General features: G+C 52.2%; 8 protein-coding genes across 8 annotated transcripts; 4 read left to right on the forward strand and 4 right to left on the reverse strand.

Moving 5' to 3' along the window:
- Positions 1-157: 157 nt before the first annotated feature.
- Positions 158-850, forward strand: COCCADRAFT_39512 (uncharacterized protein; the record flags this gene model as incomplete). Its single annotated transcript, XM_007717285.1, has 2 exons — positions 158-231; positions 313-850. The coding sequence occupies 2 exons, from the start codon at positions 158-160 to the stop codon at positions 848-850; spliced, it is 612 nt and encodes a 203-aa protein (XP_007715475.1).
- Positions 851-1006: 156 nt separating this feature from the next.
- COCCADRAFT_104444 (uncharacterized protein) lies at positions 1007-1874 on the reverse strand (the record flags this gene model as incomplete). The annotated part of the gene is made up of 2 exons (XM_007717286.1): positions 1007-1329; positions 1490-1874. 2 exons carry the CDS (start codon positions 1872-1874, stop codon positions 1007-1009), a joined length of 708 nt encoding a protein of 235 aa, XP_007715476.1.
- Positions 1875-2259: 385 nt separating this feature from the next.
- Positions 2260-4444, reverse strand: COCCADRAFT_39514 (uncharacterized protein; the record flags this gene model as incomplete). Its single annotated transcript, XM_007717287.1, has 3 exons — positions 2260-2937; positions 2990-4033; positions 4082-4444. 3 exons carry the CDS (start codon positions 4442-4444, stop codon positions 2260-2262), a joined length of 2085 nt encoding a protein of 694 aa, XP_007715477.1.
- Positions 4445-5990: 1546 nt separating this feature from the next.
- On the forward strand, positions 5991-7775 carry COCCADRAFT_39515 (uncharacterized protein; the record flags this gene model as incomplete). The annotated part of the gene is made up of 7 exons (XM_007717288.1): positions 5991-6026; positions 6186-6492; positions 6552-6625; positions 6673-6757; positions 6805-7011; positions 7061-7321; positions 7390-7775. The coding sequence occupies 7 exons, from the start codon at positions 5991-5993 to the stop codon at positions 7773-7775; spliced, it is 1356 nt and encodes a 451-aa protein (XP_007715478.1).
- A 920-nt stretch (positions 7776-8695) lies between these two features.
- COCCADRAFT_104432 (uncharacterized protein) lies at positions 8696-10122 on the forward strand (the record flags this gene model as incomplete). The annotated part of the gene is made up of 3 exons (XM_007717289.1): positions 8696-8807; positions 8865-9779; positions 9833-10122. 3 exons carry the CDS (start codon positions 8696-8698, stop codon positions 10120-10122), a joined length of 1317 nt encoding a protein of 438 aa, XP_007715479.1.
- Positions 10123-10595: 473 nt separating this feature from the next.
- On the forward strand, positions 10596-11753 carry COCCADRAFT_39517 (uncharacterized protein; the record flags this gene model as incomplete). Its single annotated transcript, XM_007717290.1, has 4 exons — positions 10596-10617; positions 10670-10691; positions 10749-11244; positions 11307-11753. 4 exons carry the CDS (start codon positions 10596-10598, stop codon positions 11751-11753), a joined length of 987 nt encoding a protein of 328 aa, XP_007715480.1.
- Positions 11754-12886: 1133 nt separating this feature from the next.
- COCCADRAFT_7695 (uncharacterized protein) lies at positions 12887-13255 on the reverse strand (the record flags this gene model as incomplete). The annotated part of the gene is made up of 1 exon (XM_007717268.1): positions 12887-13255. The coding sequence occupies one exon, from the start codon at positions 13253-13255 to the stop codon at positions 12887-12889; it is 369 nt and encodes a 122-aa protein (XP_007715458.1).
- A 113-nt stretch (positions 13256-13368) lies between these two features.
- On the reverse strand, positions 13369-16524 carry COCCADRAFT_7696 (uncharacterized protein; the record flags this gene model as incomplete). Its single annotated transcript, XM_007717269.1, has 3 exons — positions 13369-16250; positions 16314-16383; positions 16456-16524. 3 exons carry the CDS (start codon positions 16522-16524, stop codon positions 13369-13371), a joined length of 3021 nt encoding a protein of 1006 aa, XP_007715459.1.
- Positions 16525-17809: the final 1285 nt, after the last annotated feature.

Consider the following 17809-nt stretch of genomic DNA (forward strand, 5'->3'; position numbering starts at 1 on the left):
AGATAAGTAACATGACATACGCTCTTATCGCCGAATGGCGGCACATGCATACATCATCTCATCTAGCTCCCCAGACCAACATTACATACTTTGTTATTTCTCGAGTCCCTTGTGAAACAGAATAAATTTGGTGACTCGAGATTGCCACCGGCACACCATGAATGTCGTATCATCCGAATCCTGCAATTCAGAAGGCCTCGCCACACAAACTCCTACACAAGACCACACTCGGTACGTGCGACTTTCGAACAATATCAAAGAACTCAAACTCAAGAAACCAGACTCAACTAACCCCTGCTTCCAACAAAACAGAAACACCGACCCAGCTCCAAGCCTTCTAAGTCTCCCAGCCGAACTCCGCCTAATAATCTACGAACACACATTCACCCACCAAACCATCCACGTGCACCCAAAATCCTACTCCTCCCTAGGCACCGAACCCCCACTGCAACCCCATAGCGCCCAAAAATACCAATCAGTAATTTCCCTCCTCCTAACCTGCAAAACAACCCGCAAGGAAGCAACTCCAACTTTCAACGCACTCGTTACTTTCGACCTAACAGCTTATTATGACTGCATGGCCGCAGTGTACGAATTGGGACCCGATATATGTCGGGGTATTAAGAGTATACGCGTGGATTCGAGACTGGCGAAGAGGTTGGCGGCGGGGACGCAGCAGGGCCGTGTGAAGGAGACGGGGTATCGGGATTTGCTGCCGGCGTTGCGGTATGTGTATGTAAGTGATAATATTGTGGTGTTCGGGGTGTTGGCGATAAGTCATGATTTAGCTATTAGGGCGTTGCGGGTATATTTTGGGTGGGAAGGGTTGGAAGTGCATTTTCCTGGGTGATTTGAGTTAGTTGTTCTACCTTGATACTTTATGTTGATTGTTAGTCTTTTTTTTCGGCGAGGCTTTTTATTTTGGTGGCTTAGTGGTATATATGAAGATATATGAGCTTCCTATTTAGGAAATTGTAAAGAGGGAAACTTTAAGCAACTGAAATTCTCAGGCCTTTCGATAAATAGCAGCGTCAATACCCACTGCTGCACTCATGACTTTCTTCGTCCACTCGCTTACAGGCTCAAGCGCTTTGACTGTATCCCCCAACTCATTACTCTCATCAAACTCATGAATAGCCAAGAACGACAACTCCTTCTCTTTCTCATCGCCACCCTTCTGCGCAACCAACGAATACCGACACGTACGCAGCCAACCAGGCTCTTTCGACATCTGCTCATTATGCTCATCGCGGTACCAAGCATCCAAGTCCGCAGCACCATCCGGTGCAGGCTGCATAAGCGCTACAAGGAGCGTATGCGCAGGGTTATCTGAATGAAGAGAGAGGATGAATGTTAGTAATGGCTCAATTTATCTCACTTTCTTTCCACCTTCTCATTCTTCTTCTTCACCCACCCCCCATCCCAGTAACAACCAAAAAGCAATATCAAGAAGAAGAAGAAGAAGAAGAAGAAGAAGAAAACGACCTACCCCTTCCCACACCCCTCCCCCTCTCCTTCTCATAAACCTGCACCTCGCTAAACCCCCTAACATCCGCCTCCCCGTGCACCACCCTCTCGCCCGCCCAAAACTTGGCCACCTGCTCTACATTCACATGCGCAACATCGTCCATTAAGCTGACGAGAAGATGCTGTTTGGGGCACGAGGCGTTGGCTGCTTTGTAAAAGGTCGAGCGGGTTGTGCCGAGGACGTGGGATGTGAAGAGTTGGGGGAGGAGAGCGAATTCCGTACTATCTTTGTTGTTGCTATTGTCTTCGGGGGAGGAAGAGGAAGAGAAAGAAGATGTGGGTTGGATGAAGGATAGGATGAGGCCTGTGGTGGTGGTGGTGGTGGTGGTAGTGGGAGCAGAAGACATTGTTTGGATATGAGAGGAGAATGGGTGATTGGGAGAGGTATGGAGTGAAGTTTCTGAGTATTTACAACTTTTTTTTATGCGCGAAGAGTGGTAGCAAAGAAGGAAATAAGTGGCATGGTTAGGTTATTTTGAGATATCATTTGTTGCTGTTGGTATGTATAGCGAAGTAGGACGCCTTGTCCCCACTTTCTCCGGATTAGTTTTTCCGGGAAAAAGCAATAGCTAAGGTAGTCAGCATTTATACAAAACATATTTACTGAGATAGAAACAAAAAAATGCAAGACCTTAAAAGTAGTAATCTTATTAAGAAGCTTCTATATGAGTATCTTGTCTAATTGTTTACAAATACATCTAACATCAAGACAGCTTCATGACATAACGTCATTTACAACTTGCTCTTTTCAATACGCTTGAACAAAACATCGCTGTCGGGGTATGGGTCGATAGTAATGTCGTTGAGGGGGTTGAGCTCGCTGGCCCTATAGAACATGTCCTCATACACCTTTCCGTCTGCGCGGCCCAGACTGCTGTCCAGGACCCAGTCGTCGAAGCCCCATGCGTCGACAAGCCTGACGGCATGGGGGCGGATGTCCTTGAGCAAGTTCATAACAGTGTTTGTCCTTGCAAGCGTGATCTGAATCTTGCTGCAGGCACCCGAGGTGTAGAACTCGGCGCCTTCTTGTTCAAGTGTGTGCAGAGCGAAAAGGCGGAACAACTTTATGAGGACTTCAAGAAGGTTCTTGTCAATCTTGCCCTCCTGCTCAATCTTCTTGAGCGTGGAGAGGTTAGTCTTGACGACCATGTATTGAGCGTGAGCCTTGCTCAGGCGGTAGAAGTCAACGAGAAGGTCATTCCAGGGCTTCTTCTGCTCATCACGGTGCTTGCTGGCCTCGAAGGCAAGGAAAGAGACGCGCCAAGCGAAGGCAGCGACGAGATCCTCGTCTGAGCCAATGACGTCGAAGGCGCAGCCAATGTTGCGGCGAGAGTGGAACTCGGAGAGAATCTGAGTGGTGTCGTTTGTGGGCTTCTCCTTGTTGAGGACGGAGCGAACAGACTTGAGCATCTGTGAAGAATGTCAGTATAATGCGATCTTTATCGAAAGGGATGAAACTTACGTAGCGAGCTACTTGCTGTGTCAACATGTAGTTGTCACCCTCCCAAGTAGTGGTAGGCAGGTAGTCAGAGTACCAAGGTCCGATGCCACTAAAACTAGAGTAGCCGTGACCACCGCAGGCACGTCGGCAGACCTCGAGACCCTCACAGGCGATGGAGCTGCTGAGCGACTTGAGCGCACAAGATGAAGCGTGAAGATCCGCCAGCATATCACTGCCAGACTGGACTTCCTCAGGCCCGGCACCGCGCTTGCTTGGTGCGTTGCTTGCATTGCCCTGTGCAATCTTCTTTTGGTTCTCTTGGTACATTTCCATCATCGCCTTTCCGGTAAAATGAAGGGCGAAAGTTGCTGCAAGGAGCGGCAACAGACGGATCTGGACCATGGTGTAGTTGAGAACGGGAGTCTCAGCCTCACCAGCAGGAGCATCGCGATCCTGGAACTGGCGACGTACGGCACAGTAACGAGTTGCAATGGTCACACCACGAGCGAGTACGCTACCGGCTTGCATGACGATCGTCGACCGAACCCAAGTTAGGGTACCGTAGACGAGAGATGGCGCGCCACGGCGACCAAACTTGTTGGTGGTGGGATCCACGTGCGTGTAACGAGCCAACATGCTGATATGCGGAACCTTGACCTTGTTAAACAGAAGGAAACCGTTGTCCATGGTATTGTATCCAAACTTGGGGCCAATATCTCCAATGTGAATGTTCTCGAGCGGCTCGTGTGTCTTCAGGTCTCGGATCTGGACACAAAATGGGGTAGGTCCGTAGGACTTTCCATCAATGATGAGTTGAGCCATGACGACGGCGTGGTTGGCTGTCCTTCCCAATGATCCAATCCACCACTTGCTGGCTGTCAGGTGTGGCGAGTGGATGGTGAAGGTCTTGTCGTCCTTGTTCCAGGTAGCTGTTGTTTCAAGCCCACGGACGTTGGAACCGTGGCCAAGCTCAGTCTGAGCATAGCAACCGATGATCTTGTAGTCATTGGCCTTTGTGAGCCATTTCTCCTGCTGTTCGGGGGTGCCTTGGCCTTCCAATGTCACCTGTATACTGTTAACGCATGATCAATTCAATTGGCGAAGGAGACATGCCTTGAACATGGAGTCGTGGAGACCATATGGACCAGGCTCACCAACGAGCTCCATGGCCATTCGGAATTCCTCGAGATTCCAGTTGTGCTGCTTCTTCAAGATCCTCAACCTCTTCTCTCTTGCAAGAGCACGCTCGAACTTGTCTATCCTGCCCATGAAGTAGTTTTGTGACTTGTCAAAGATCTTCTCGGACTTGAGAATGTCGAGGATCTTGTGCCTCATGGCGATGACTTCTTGAGTGTGCAGAAGGACCTCCAGGTCCTGCACCGGGACGTTTGAGCCGGCGCGTTCTGCTGCGAGCAATTCATGCCCTTGGACGCCCGAAGGCTTAAGTTGCTTGACCCAGTCTGGAGTTTGCTTCATTGTGATGGGTGATTGATGATTGAGTTCGTGGGGAAGGAAAGTTGTCTGGGGGAGTGAATAAGTATGGGTTACGAGGTGAGCCTCGGCTGCCGATCTGTGCCCAGAAGGTCCATGACGCGCTAGACAAAGTTCCGAGGTTTATCTTCCGCACGAGGCGCGCGTCAGGCCCGATTGCGATCAGATGAAAGCCCGAGACGTGAACATGACTGGAAGCAGAGCCATAGAGTGACTGTTGTCTGCGCTCGTGATAATGCACATGTTGTAGGTGCGGCTAAGCCCAGAAGCCCAGCCTTGCGTCAGATGAAGACCCTACTTGACCAATGAGGCATCTGGGACGGATTTGGCCCAGGCGATTGGTAGAAGCGAGCTCTTGGAATATCGACCCGACAACGCACAGTCGGTACGGGCTCCCCCGAAGCCGGTCGTATATGTATGCAGTCGTGTATGCGCAGAGTTCGAGGTCGCAGTCACATGTGTAGATACAAAGTCAGTACACGGGCATACCTGCCTGAACAACGATGGCACTCATCAGCAAAGATGCAGCAACGTTGGGGCTAGCGCGTGTTCTCTCGACCTCTGTCATGGCAACCTGGTGAGACGTGGATGAGCACGAGGATGCTGGTCGAGACAGCCGCAGCCCCGCCGCAAGCGAGCACCGCCTTGCCAGAAGGGTTGCCAAAGTGAGTGTAGCAGTGTGCGCGTGTCTCAAGTAGAGGTGAGTATGGGCAGGGAGCGTGTAGTAAGTAAGTAGTACATGTGGGAGCCACTGGCCCCTCTGCAGGCCTACCCGACGGACTAAGCAACGGACCCCGACGCGGCATGTGGACCCTATGGGAGTTCCGGACTGGCGGTTGACCGTGACAAGCAAAAAGAGTTTCCTCTCTCGACAGAGCAAGCCGATAAGAGTGGCCAGGCAGTGTGGCAGGGCGGCAGTGCTGCCGTCTTTGAGTGGCACGCGAGCTCCTGCAAGCAGGCGAGGGCAAAAGCAAGCGTCGCTGTGCCGGCTGCCTGACGAGCCATTGCGGTGCACAGCCTCGAGGCGGCACACAAGACAGCGGACCAGGCCTAGCCCAGCGCGTATTTGTAGGCTGAAGCGCAAGGGATCAAATCAGTCGTGCACAACAAGAGAGCTGGTGGGGAACAACGGCACAGAGAATGCGCTCCCCGTCGTCATCGCGTTTGGCCTCGAACAAACAGCCACAGCCCCTAGCGTGCACGGCCTTGCTGGCGGCTGTCAGGTAGCGCAGCGTCACTTTCTTTGCCTACAACACCAAGCCGACCTGTTGAATTTCCCTTTCCCCCCTCTCCGCGAGCTAGAGCACGCAATTCTTCTTCCCTGTCTTTCTGGTCCGGACTCCGTTTCTGTTCCACCGCACGGCACTAGACTTGCTCCTGTCTGGCCCCTACGCCTACACATCTCCCGAATTATACCCCCACACACACCACCCTCGACACTGTCTGCAATTCTATGCTCCCGGCCACGACCTCGGCGACCCTCAGATTCCTTTTCCTCTTCTCCCACCACTCCTCCTAGATACCGGACAACATGGGTCAGACACTCTCCGAGCCCGTCGTCGACAAGGTAATTGCCTCCCAATGCTGCCGCCCACCCCCGCCCCCGCACTGTGTCCTTCTTTCCACCCCCCCCCTTTGAAACGCGGCGACTGTCGCTTTGCATCGCCCGGGCACGGCGCGCATGCTGTGTTGCGTGATCTGAAATGCTGACATTGCATCTTTCTAGAAATCTGAAAATGGCGAGGGCGAGTCACTCATCTACGGTGTCTCCTCGATGCAGGGCTGGCGCATCAGCATGGAGGACGCACATGCCACCGTATTAGACTTCAATGCCGACGACACCAAGGGCACGCCCACCGACAAGCGATTTGCCTTCTTCGGTGTGTACGACGGACACGGTGGCGACAAGGTGGCGTTGTATGCTGGTGAGCAGCTGCACAAGATTGTCGCAAAGCAAGAAGCATTCAAACAGGGAGACATCAAAAAGGCTCTGCAAGACGGCTTCCTGGCAACAGATCGCGAGATTCTGTGTGGTAAGTTGAATGTCAACATCATCCCTATCTATCACGGGCCACCTGACACCTGCCAACAGATCCCAAGTACGAAGAAGAAGTGTCTGGTTGCACGGCATCAGTCGGCGTCCTGACAAAAGACAAAATCTACGTCGTATGTCATCCCCGCATCCTACTACGTTGCGACGCTCACACAGACAGGCCAACGCAGGTGACTCGCGCACTGTTCTAGGAGTAAAGGGCAGGGCAAAGCCTCTTTCATTCGACCACAAGCCGCAGAACGAGGGTAAGCAAACACGCCAACAGTTTGCAATCACTGCTAATATTTTCCAGCCGAGAAAGCACGTATTCAAGCCGCAGGTGGCTTTGTCGACTTTGGCCGCGTCAACGGTAACCTTGCTTTGTCTCGCGCAATAGGCGATTTCGAATTCAAGAAGAGCGCCGATCTTCCCCCAGAACAGCAAATAGTCACCGCTTATCCAGACGTCGAGATACACGATATCAACCAGGACGATGAGTTCCTGATTGTGGCTTGTGATGGTGAGAGGACTAGTCTCCGTGACCACGAGCTTTTACTGACTGGATTCAGGTATCTGGGACTGCCAGTCTTCTCAAGCCGTTGTCGAGTTTGTTAGGCGCGGAATTGTCGCAAAGCAGGATCTCGCTTCCATTTGCGAGAATATGATGGACAACTGCTTGGCCTCTAACAGCGACACTGGAGGTGTTGGCTGCGACAATATGACGATGATTATTGTTGGTCTCCTGCAGGGAAGGACAAAGGAGCAGTGGTACGAGGATATCGCAAAGCGGGTTGCGAATGGAGAGGGTCCATGTGCGCCGCCAGAGTATGGCAAGTCAGAAGATCCAGCCGAATCGCCCAAGGCGGAAGAGTAGTTCAGTTCTAATACAATCGTGTAGCCGAGTTCCGCGGTCCCGGTGTTCACCATCGCATTGACGATTCTCCTGATGACATCGACATGGATCTCGACAGCCGCTTCCGGCCGAATAACGGCAATGGCGGCCGCATCATCCTCCTCGGTGATGGCACAGAAGTCTCTACTGGAGACAATGAGCATGAGATGTTTGATAACGAGGATGAGGACAAGGATCTTGACTCGCAAGTCAACAAGTACAACCAGGAGGCCGACAACAAGTCGCGTCAGGACCGCCAAGGCACCCCCGGCCCCCATCATGAGAGCAAAGTTCAAGTAACCGAGTCACCATCGTCTGTAAAGACTGAAAAGTCTGATGCTCCCGAGCCTCAATCGAAAGAGGCTCAAGCCACGAAGACAAGCGAGAAGTAGCTTGTACTCACTTGATCTGGCCACAGCATTCATACAGGGCCATGAAAGACCGACCTCGATGCATATCAACATGTGGTGCCTACCTTACGAATCTTTTTGTCTTGCAAGCGATGACGTACGGGTATTGGTTTCTTGCAGGATCAAAGTAGTGGGCCATGGAAACAAGCCTCACGGAACCCATGCGGGTAGTGTTATGGAATGATACCTGGCGGACTAGAGTCGCCATCTCCTATGCCTAGCTATCTCTTTTTTCATGATACCTTTGTTCTATTGAAACAGAGCTTGCTATTGGTGTGCATGTACTTTTCCCCGCAGAGACTGTGACCACCAAGCTATGACGTCATAGTGATCCGAATGTGCTGTTGTGCGCATGTGCTCAAGAGCAATGCCGTCAGTATTCTACATGCCTGTTATTTCAGGCTCTCTCATCCCAATCGGGATTCAGTCCATAGGTTGTAGACCAGTTTTGGATGTGCTCACTCACGCTGTCGTCAGTTGCGCACTATCCCATCCAGTGAACATCACCACGCGTCATCTGGACGGCATTGCGATTACAACGACGGACCCAATCAAAGGCCCCCGCACTATACGAAATTGAGCCACCATCCACACTATCCAAGCGTTTTGCAGCTTCGTTTCAATTCTAATGCTTGCTACTCTCGGGAGTGTGGGTTCGTGTGCAGAATGCCGGAGATAATACAGCTGTCCAGGGTTCATGTCCACGCATCATCACATTCGGTCATGATTTGTGATGTTGGTGCAAGCGTCACAATTATAGTGTGACTTTGGTAGTGCCGGAAATAACAGGCTATGGTTTGGAGTTACTGGCTCTGATTGCAGATTCAAAAGAGTTTATACCAATCTTCAGTCTCACATCCTTCCGCATCTCGTAGCACTCCATCTACCCAGTCTTTCTCACAATGGACCCCGTCAACCCTAACCAGAAATTCCGAACAAGTCCGCAGTGGGCATTGTACCAGCGTGAAAACTTTTGGAAATCGAATGAAGGCGAAGTTCCAGTCTTCAATACTGGTATGGTCACCTTGCCTTGGTGACATCCTACTTCATTCATGCTAAGATATGTAATAGATCCCGGCAAGCTTGAAGAGTTAGCAAAAGAAAAACTTAGCCAAGGAGGCTGGTTCTATGCCTCCTCCAATGCTGGTCAATCGCGCACCCACACCGCTAATAGACAAGCTTTTTACCGGCACCGGATCATTCCGCGCATGCTTGTTGATACCAATCAACGTGACACTACGGCCGAGATCTTTGGACATAGAGTTCCTGCACCAATTGGATTTGCACCTGTCGGCATCAATAAGATCTATAACCCGCAAGGCGAGTTACCCGTAGCGAGATCTGCGGGAGCATTAGGACTCCCCTACTGCCTTTCAACAGCAGGTTCACAAAGCATAGAGGACGTCGGTCATGCTAATGACCAAGGCGAGAAGAATGGCCGAGGCGATGTCGGAACCGCTGCCGGCGGTGGTGAAAAAGGCCTCAGGTTTTTCCAATTATATATGCCACATGACGATGAGCTCACTCGCTCGCTCCTGCAGCGCGCAGTGAATAGTGGCTTTACGGCATGTATCCTCACAGTAGATACATGGCAACTCGGCTGGCGACACGACGACGTCGCAAACTCAAACTATGCTTTCTACCATGGTGTAGGCGCGGACCTGGGCTTGACTGACCCAGTCTTCAAAAAGAGATTGGAAGAGAAGGGCATTGATCCCACAACCCAACCAAACGAGGCCGGTGCACTATGGATTGACAATGTCTGGCATGGACGCGCGCACACATGGGAAAAGGCTGTATGGGCAATGAAGCTCTGGAAGGAGCTCAGCGGAGGCAAGCCATTCTCTTTGAAGGGCATCCAAAGCGTGGAAGATGCCAAGAAGGCAGTTGAATTGGGCTTCGACGGCATTGTCGTAAGCAACCACGCTGGACGACAGGTTGATGGTGCAGTTGCAAGCTTGGATGCTTTGGAAAAGATTGCCGACGGTATGCCTCCCAAATATCAGATTATGTTACCTCAATTGCTAACTCTTTACTAGCTGTTGGAGATAAAACATACATCATGTTTGACTCAGGCGTTCGCTCGGCTTCTGATGTTGTCAAGGCACTTGCTCTGGGTGCAAAGTTCGTCTTCGTTGGCCGGCTCTGGATTTGGGGTCTTGCCATCATGGGCGAGACGGGTGTCACCCATGTCATGAAGAGCCTTTTGGCAGACTTGGATATCCTGATGAATGTTGGTGGATTCAAGAATATTGGAGAGATAACAAGAGATGCGCTGGACAGTGAGCCAAAGGGATACCAGTTGTTGCCGACGGCGAGTAAGCTGTAGCGCTTGGAGTACGAAATTTGTTTATTTACCACATAGTTGAGGACGTACATATTTCGCAAACCAAGAGCTTGAGTTCATTTCCCAAAAAATACGTCTATATCACTCGCGTTTCTTAAGCGGCTTGAAAACCTGTAGAAGTAATTATTGTATGTTGGCCAATGGGCCATTGGGAAATGTTACATGGCGCTAGGCCAGGAAAGGCTGACCGCCGTAGTAGGGCTGGGAGATGGTCCAAGCACTCCCGAGCCACTCCAACTCAACTGCCACTCCCCTCAATGCGCAGCTTCCCCTCCTGTGACTGTAGACAATACACACAAACAGTATGTTTTGTATCGTCGCGCTTCATTGATTTTGTTATATCCCAAAGTTATTCGACCAGAAATCACTGCGACGCTACCCAAACCTACTTGTGTTGTCCGACATACAGACACGAGCCGGCCAGTCTAGAAATATCTCCGCGTTGACTGCCCATCATGTCAGTCATTCTCTGCACTGGTACGTGGAAGTGTTACGAAGCTCTCAAGAATAACACTAATTCCTTGTATAGCTGGTTATGACCACACTATTCGGTCCGTATACTTTTGAACTCGCATTGTTCGCAATCTATACTGACAGCTCAACGTCAGATTCTGGGAAGCGCTGTCTGGAATCTGCTCCCGCACCATCCCTCACCCAGACTCGCAAGTCAATCGTCTTTGCATATCGCCTGACAAGCGCTACCTCGCTGCCGCTGGCCACCACACTGTAAAGCTCTACGACATCAAATCGACCAACCCGAATGCGATCCTTACCTTTGACGGCCACACTTCGAACATTACCGGTGTCGCGTTTCACTGTGAATCCAAGTGGTTAGTCACTTCATCGGAAGATGGCACGGTTAAGATTTGGGATACACGGTCAGGCAATGTCCAGCGCAACTACACCCACGGTGTCCCGGTCAACGATGTGGTCATTCACCCAAACCAGGGAGAATTGATCAGTTGTGATCGCGGTGGCAACGTAAGGATCTGGGACCTCGGCGAGAACAAGTGCTCTCATCAGCTCATTCCTGAAGATGATGTTAGTGTCGCAAGTGTGACTGTTGCTAGTGATGGCAGCATGGTTTGTGCTGGAAATAACGCTGTGGGTTTGCCCAGTTTTCAAAGAGGAGAAACTCTAGAGCTGGATTCTAACAAGAGCAACAGGGCAACGTCTATGTCTGGCGAATGATTCAACGTAGTGACACTACATCCATCCTGCCCATATGCAAGTTTGTTGCACATACCACCTACATCACTCGCGTTCTTCTCTCCCCCGATGTCCGCCATCTAGCCACTTGCTCCGCCGACCACACTGCCCGCATTTGGTCTGTTGATACCTCAGCTCCCCATAACGTCACTCCCAACGACAATCTCCCATCAGCCAGCGAACGCGACCCAGCAGCTTTTCCACTCGAGACTACACTACACGGCCACCAGAGATGGGTCTGGGATTGCGCTTTCTCGGCCGACAGTGCATATCTGGTCACCGCCTGTTCCGACCATTATGCGCGATTGTGGGAACTAGGCAGTCAAAGTATTATTCGGCAATACAACGGACATCATCGCGGAGCCGTCTGTGTGGCCTTGAACGACACTGCTGTTGGTAATTAGGAATCACGATTTCACTCGGTAAGTAAGATTAGTGAATGATATGTGCATGAACCCATGTATTTGCATCAGCGTTGGCGTTTTGGCGGGAAATGATACTCAGTAATGGGGAGGTAATCAGTCAAACATTAGATGGGCATCTATGGCGAAATAGGAGGGTTTCTTGATCATCCAGGTCTGGGAAGTGATTATCAGGTTACATAGACGTGTGTCTGTTTGAGCGGCACGCTGTATTATGGAGATGCAAGTGTACAAATCATTGTTGCATAGTATACAAATGAAGAATGGAAAGGCAAACAAATGCAACAACGGGGGATAATCGTCGTATAGTCAGTTACTTGGTGAACGATAATACACTAATTTCCTTCTCTCTAGTTTGCTCCCCTTGTTGAAAAAAAAATCTTTCACTTCTTAAATCGCATTAATGAATTAGAATTCCCCATTTACACCCCAAACGCCATGATTCGCTATGCATGATTTTCCCCTTTAAACTCTTTCTATCAATAGAGGATACAAAAAGAATCATGACGACAAGGAAACGTAGACATGAGATAGAGAAAAAGATTGAGTCCCCAACGATGACAAGAAAAAACAATGACGGTTGGGAAAAACTCGCTGTGGCAGAACATTTGGGGAAGGGAAAAGGTGATATGGAAAAAAAGGGTAGGGGGAGAACCAAAAAAAAACGCCCAAACAAATGCTCTCTCTCCGACTTGATTTCCTCATACAAAACAACAACAACAAACAACAAACAACTCTTGAGCATAACACGTAAAATTCTTTAATCCATAATTCATTTCCTTGATGTCACCCTCCTTGGGTACTACTTACCCACGCACCCCCCCAACCATGCATGACTCCCTAACTCTTCCTCTTTACCCTTCTGCTCTCCATTTCCCCCCTACCCCCAGGTCTCATCTCTCCACTTCAAACAACAAAGGCTTTATTTCCGCATCAAAGCCGAGAACCAAGATGATATGTTCTTGCCGGACACATTGGGTGTACAAGGAGAAGAAGAAAGCGTGCTGGATGTTTCGGTGTGGTGCTTTGCCAAATCATCGCTTCTCCTACCGATGACTTGTGTTCTAATCTGAGAATACAACAAGGGCGCGTCGGCATGATGGATAGTAGCAGTGCTAGCACTGCGATATGGCGGCAGGGAACAAGAAAACGACGGCGAGAGATTCGGCGAGGAAGAAGGAAAAGAAGGAGGGAAAGGTAAAAGTGTAGTTGTTGGTATAGTATTTAACATTCCTTCTGGCACGGATGCTGGTGGTGGGGTTGGCAAGAATATGGGGTATCGAGGCGGCGCAGTGGCCTCGCTTCTTGCTCGTCTCGTCATGGGGATGCATGGCGAGGGATCGAAGCGTGGCATAGTGGTAGAAGATAAAGGTGTATGTATATGTGGAGGTGATGACGCCCCTGGCGTCGTAGGAAGATCTGAAGCCGTAGTCTCCGTATGGCTCATCTGCATGGATAGCGGAGCGTGATGGGGTGGCATACATGACCACGTTGTAGAGCGGCTTTGTGGCAGATCTAAAAACCCAGAGATATCAGCTCTTTGTGTAAGATACCCGAAAAGGTAGGACTAAGAATGAAGATGGAAAGTGGCCGTTGCCTAGGCGGGACCACCTTCATCTCTCTTAGCTTCCTCTGGGTTCTCTGGTGCACCCTCAGCTTCGGCCTCTCCATTCTGTCCTTCAGCGCCATCTCCCTCAGGAGGGGCGGCTGCGGCGGCAGCGGCAGCGGCTGCAGCGGCCTCAGCTTCCCTCGCCTGCTTCTCTGCCTTTGCTCTTTGGCGTGCAGCCTCACGCTCAAAGTTCTCCTTGCGGGCTCGCTCGTCCTTTGCTTTGCGCAGACGCTCTGTTTCTTCCACGCCACCACTCTTCTTCAGCTTTCCTTCTTCAACGAAATTGCCCAGTTCGCGCTTAAACTCGTCGTCGTTTCTTGTCGCGAGATCGCGTTGACGTGCCTTTTCAGCTCGCTCGATGGCTTCCAATCTGCCTTCGTGGTTTGGTTGCAGAGCCTTGACCTCGCCCAGGACACCATCACGAGCTTGCCGGGGGTCAATGACCTTGTCCGCCGCAACTGCATTAAGCATGCTGCGACCGCTCGCAGAGCGCATTCCCTTGCCATTTTCCTTCTCGCTCTCCAGGTTTTGTTGTTTAGTCGCCTGTTCAACCAGTTCCAGCGTCTGGGCCGCCTTCTCAAGATCGTCTTGCAAATCGGCCGCGAGTTCTTCTTGCATAGTAAGCATGTCTCGCTCCTCGCAGACAGTCTGCAGTTCTTGCTCCCAAATCTTGGTCCAGAGTGGCTTCTCCTTGGCCAAAACATCCTGCAACTTCTTGAGCTCTGCAGTGGCCATCGACAGATCTTTGGCTGTAGTCTCAAGTTGGCGAGGTAGGGGCCGAACTCCCCGCATAACAACGTCCTTTCTGAGATCTTCGACAAGATCCTGGAGATCATCCACCCTGTTGACAATCTTCTCTGAGTCGTCCTGCAAAGCCTTCTTTCCGTTGTTGATGTAGGCGCGGCCACTGTCACCGTCAAGCGAAGGCAACGCAACCTTAATAGCAGTAGATTTGACGGCGCCCGCCTTTGTACGTATTGTCGCCATGCTCGCTTGTATGTCCGAAACAAATGATGAATATGTCTGGCGGACAACGGCTAAATCTCGACGTAGCGCCTGCACTTCGTTGAGTTGAGTGGCCGACGTAACTGTACCTTCAGAAGGTCCACCACTTGGAATGGAGCGTGAAGCCAATAGAGCAGAGTTGCGATTGGAAGACAGAGGCGCTGCAGATATACCAGCAAGCTCCTTACTAGTTTGCTGCTGGCGTTCTGCAACGCGCTGTATAGTCGCTTGTTGATCCTCAACAACGGTCTTTATACTCTCCACCAACTTGCTGAGACCACCAAATTTGTCATCAATATGATTCTTTACTTCATCGAGCTGTTCCACATTCAGAACAAGGACCGCTCTGTCCTTGATGTCGCGTATGTCCTCTAACTCGTATCGTACACCGGAAACTGGGTCCTGAATATGAATCTCGGGTAGGTCGCCGTAGCGGTGCGTGTCCCAAGCGAACTTCTCGATAAAAGCTAGTTGCAGGCGAGCAGAAGAGAGTTCGGAACCATCAGCAAACACGTATTTCTTGATCTTACTCTTGTACTGAAGGAAAACGGTGAGTTCTTTCCCTTGTTGAGGCGATTGCTCTGGGATGAAATGTGAAGGCTGCGGAGATGGCGTCTTTGTTCTGTAAGAACTGTGGCGGCTCGCCGCTGGTCTAGGACTTCCGTCTTTGGCTGGTGAGCCAGGCGCGATTTCGGCTGGTTCAGACAATGGCCCGTTGAGAGTAGCGCCCAGAGCGAGTTGGTCATTTTCGGGAAACTTTGGCGCACCAATCTTGTCTTGCGGCGTCTTCTGAATGGGGCTGTCCTCTGCCCCAGGTTCTTGGGGTGGCGGCAGGCTTGGTGCTTTGCCCTGAGAACTCTCCTCAGAGATGCGTCTGTCGTTGTGTTGATCATAAGAAAATTTGGTCTCCACTGCTGGTCGCTGTTGGGCAGGTTGTTGATTTGATCGCTGCCGACCGTGCAGCGTAGGTGCTCTTGTTCGGACTGCATTCATAGACTCGCGCACATCCCGACCCCTATTCGGTATGGGCGAGTTCTGAACGGGCGGAAGTGGTATGCCATTTGTACCGAGATGCTTCTGGATCTGATAGGCTGAGAATCTCCGTGAAGCCCTCCGCTCTAGCTCTCCTCCTCTTTGCAATGCAGCCAGCGCATCTTCTTGTTGTGGTGGAGGTGGAGGTGGTGGGAAGTCGACGGGATAGTTGGGTTGTGGTTGCGGGGCGTGTTCTGGCGGCTTAGGCATGGCGTCGTCTGAGGGGTAAGGAGTGATGACGGGCGCTTGCTGGGCAGAGTTACTCGACATGGACGAGTCTGTAGAGAGCTGGCTCGCATTCGTAGAGCGGTTCGATTTTGGGTTCGAGGGCAGTGAGTCGTACTTGCTTGGCGATGCTCGGCCGCCTCCTGCCACTGAGGACGAGCGTGGGGGGAGGCCGGGGCCACCAAAAGACGGACTGTCGCCCCTCGAAGGCAGTCTTTGGCTTGCTGAACGGGCTTGTTGTGCGTCCTCGACTTCACTGGAACTACCGACGCTAGCCTGTCGCGGACTACCGCCGCCGTTGAGTGAGCCATCTCTTCCAGTACGCTGCCGTAACCGCTGCTGCTTCTTCTTCAGGCCATGGAGGAGGTTGATTATGATGTCTCGTATGCGAGGTAGGAAGTTGTCGAGGCTGGCCTGGGATGCTTCCTGGCTCAGGGTCTCTTCCAGTATGCCGCGCAACAGTTCCGGGACATTTCCCAGGTCGTTTGTGTCAACACCAATGGCATTGAAGGCACGCGACGCGATGTTGAACTCATAGCCCAGACGGACATAGACGTCGGAGACCTCGCTCTCGGTGGCGGTCCCACGCGACCATAGGGTCAGTGTCTCTGGGTCGTGTCAGCGCATAGGATATTGGAAGTGGGTAGGGGCTGATTGCGCCGTAGACTGACCGAGCAGTTGCTTTGTGGCGACGAGTAGATGTGTGACGGACTTCTCGATCTGGGAGAGTTGCTGCTGGGGCTAGGATGCATGACATGTCAGCGGGCGCGGTTGGACTATTGGGCGCGGAATGCCGAGAGGGTCAGTACGTACGTTCTTGGGCGCACGGCGTGACGACGAGGACCCCTGGGACGAGCGCATGGAAGAGGGCTCTTCGGCCATGATGGGGGAGGAGGGGGCGCAGGTATGCAGCAGCTGCAGCAGAGTGGATGGCCGAGTGACGAAGCCTGAGGGCACGACACGCTCTCTCGGTAGTGTTGGCAAGCACGTTGGGTGCACCGACGTCTGGCTGCCCGCTCCCGCCAAGGCCTGAGTGGCTGGGCTGCACGTGGCGCCGTCTCACACCCGCCACATCTCTTTTGCGCCGCCTGGGCTCGCTGGGCCCGCTGGACCATTCACGTGCCCGTCCCGCCACAGCCTGCAGACCCGGTTTTTTCTTCTGCCATTGGGGCATGTCATGGCCAGAGATTCCTGATAGCAGGGTACCATCGAGTCTTGTTGTCGCTCGTCGCCTCTTGACACGGCGCCCGTGGTGCAGGGCAAAAAATATAAATAGTATCTCAAGGCCGAGCAAAAGAACACCACCAGGACAGAGCCATTATCCAAAAACAGTAGAGTGCCCATGTTGCCATGTGCCTGAGCTGGCCTGGGAGGCCCAAGGTCCGCAAAGAATCGGTAGGGTGCGTTGGGTGTGTAGGTAGTAGTAGCGCATCCATGGCATCCATCAGTTGGGCAGCCACTGCAGCACTGCAGACTACTACGGCGTACTACGGGCCTACGTTGGCGCTACTCCCTGGAGCTGCTGGGGTAGTCATTGTGGGCATGCGTCTCTAGCATGGGCGAGCCGTCATGAACAGGTGTTTGCCCCGTATTTGCTCCCAGGAGCGGCATTGTCTGGTGTAGGCACGCACGCAGGACAGCAGCGCCGGCGCTTTGGAGGCGGTGGGTTCTGGACCACGACCACGGCGGCCACCACCACCACGATAATAATAATAATAATGCTAATACTCTGGCGGGCGCGGAGGGTTGCAAGCACCCGACAGAGTTTGTGCATGGCCACGGTAGCCTCGCCAAAAACAAGCCGGGGACAGGGCCAGGAAGCGAGGCGACAAAGCTTACGGGCACGCCGTTTGGCTGTGTGGTCGTGTGGTAGCAACATTGGCGGTGGCAGCAGCATTCACGGCGACGGCTGCCCTAGGCGTGGTTAGCTGCCGCATCTGTTTCATAAGTCGATCAGGCTTGGCACCTCACCGTGGACATCTGTCTCTGCATTCGGGCACAGCCTCCTATACCATCGCGACCTCCGCCGCCGGCCCTCCCTCGCATTGCTCGTCCTGCCTCTGTGCCTGCTGCCGCATTGCATTGAGTGCCCTGCGCTAACTTCGACAGCTCCGACAGCCCACACCCAAGTAGAGTTGGAGCTGCTTGCCCTGTCCCCCCCCCCCCC

The sequence above is a fragment of the Bipolaris zeicola genome (assembly GCF_000523435.1).
Source record: "Bipolaris zeicola 26-R-13 unplaced genomic scaffold scaffold_172, whole genome shotgun sequence".
NCBI lineage: Eukaryota > Fungi > Ascomycota > Dothideomycetes > Pleosporales > Pleosporaceae > Bipolaris > Bipolaris zeicola.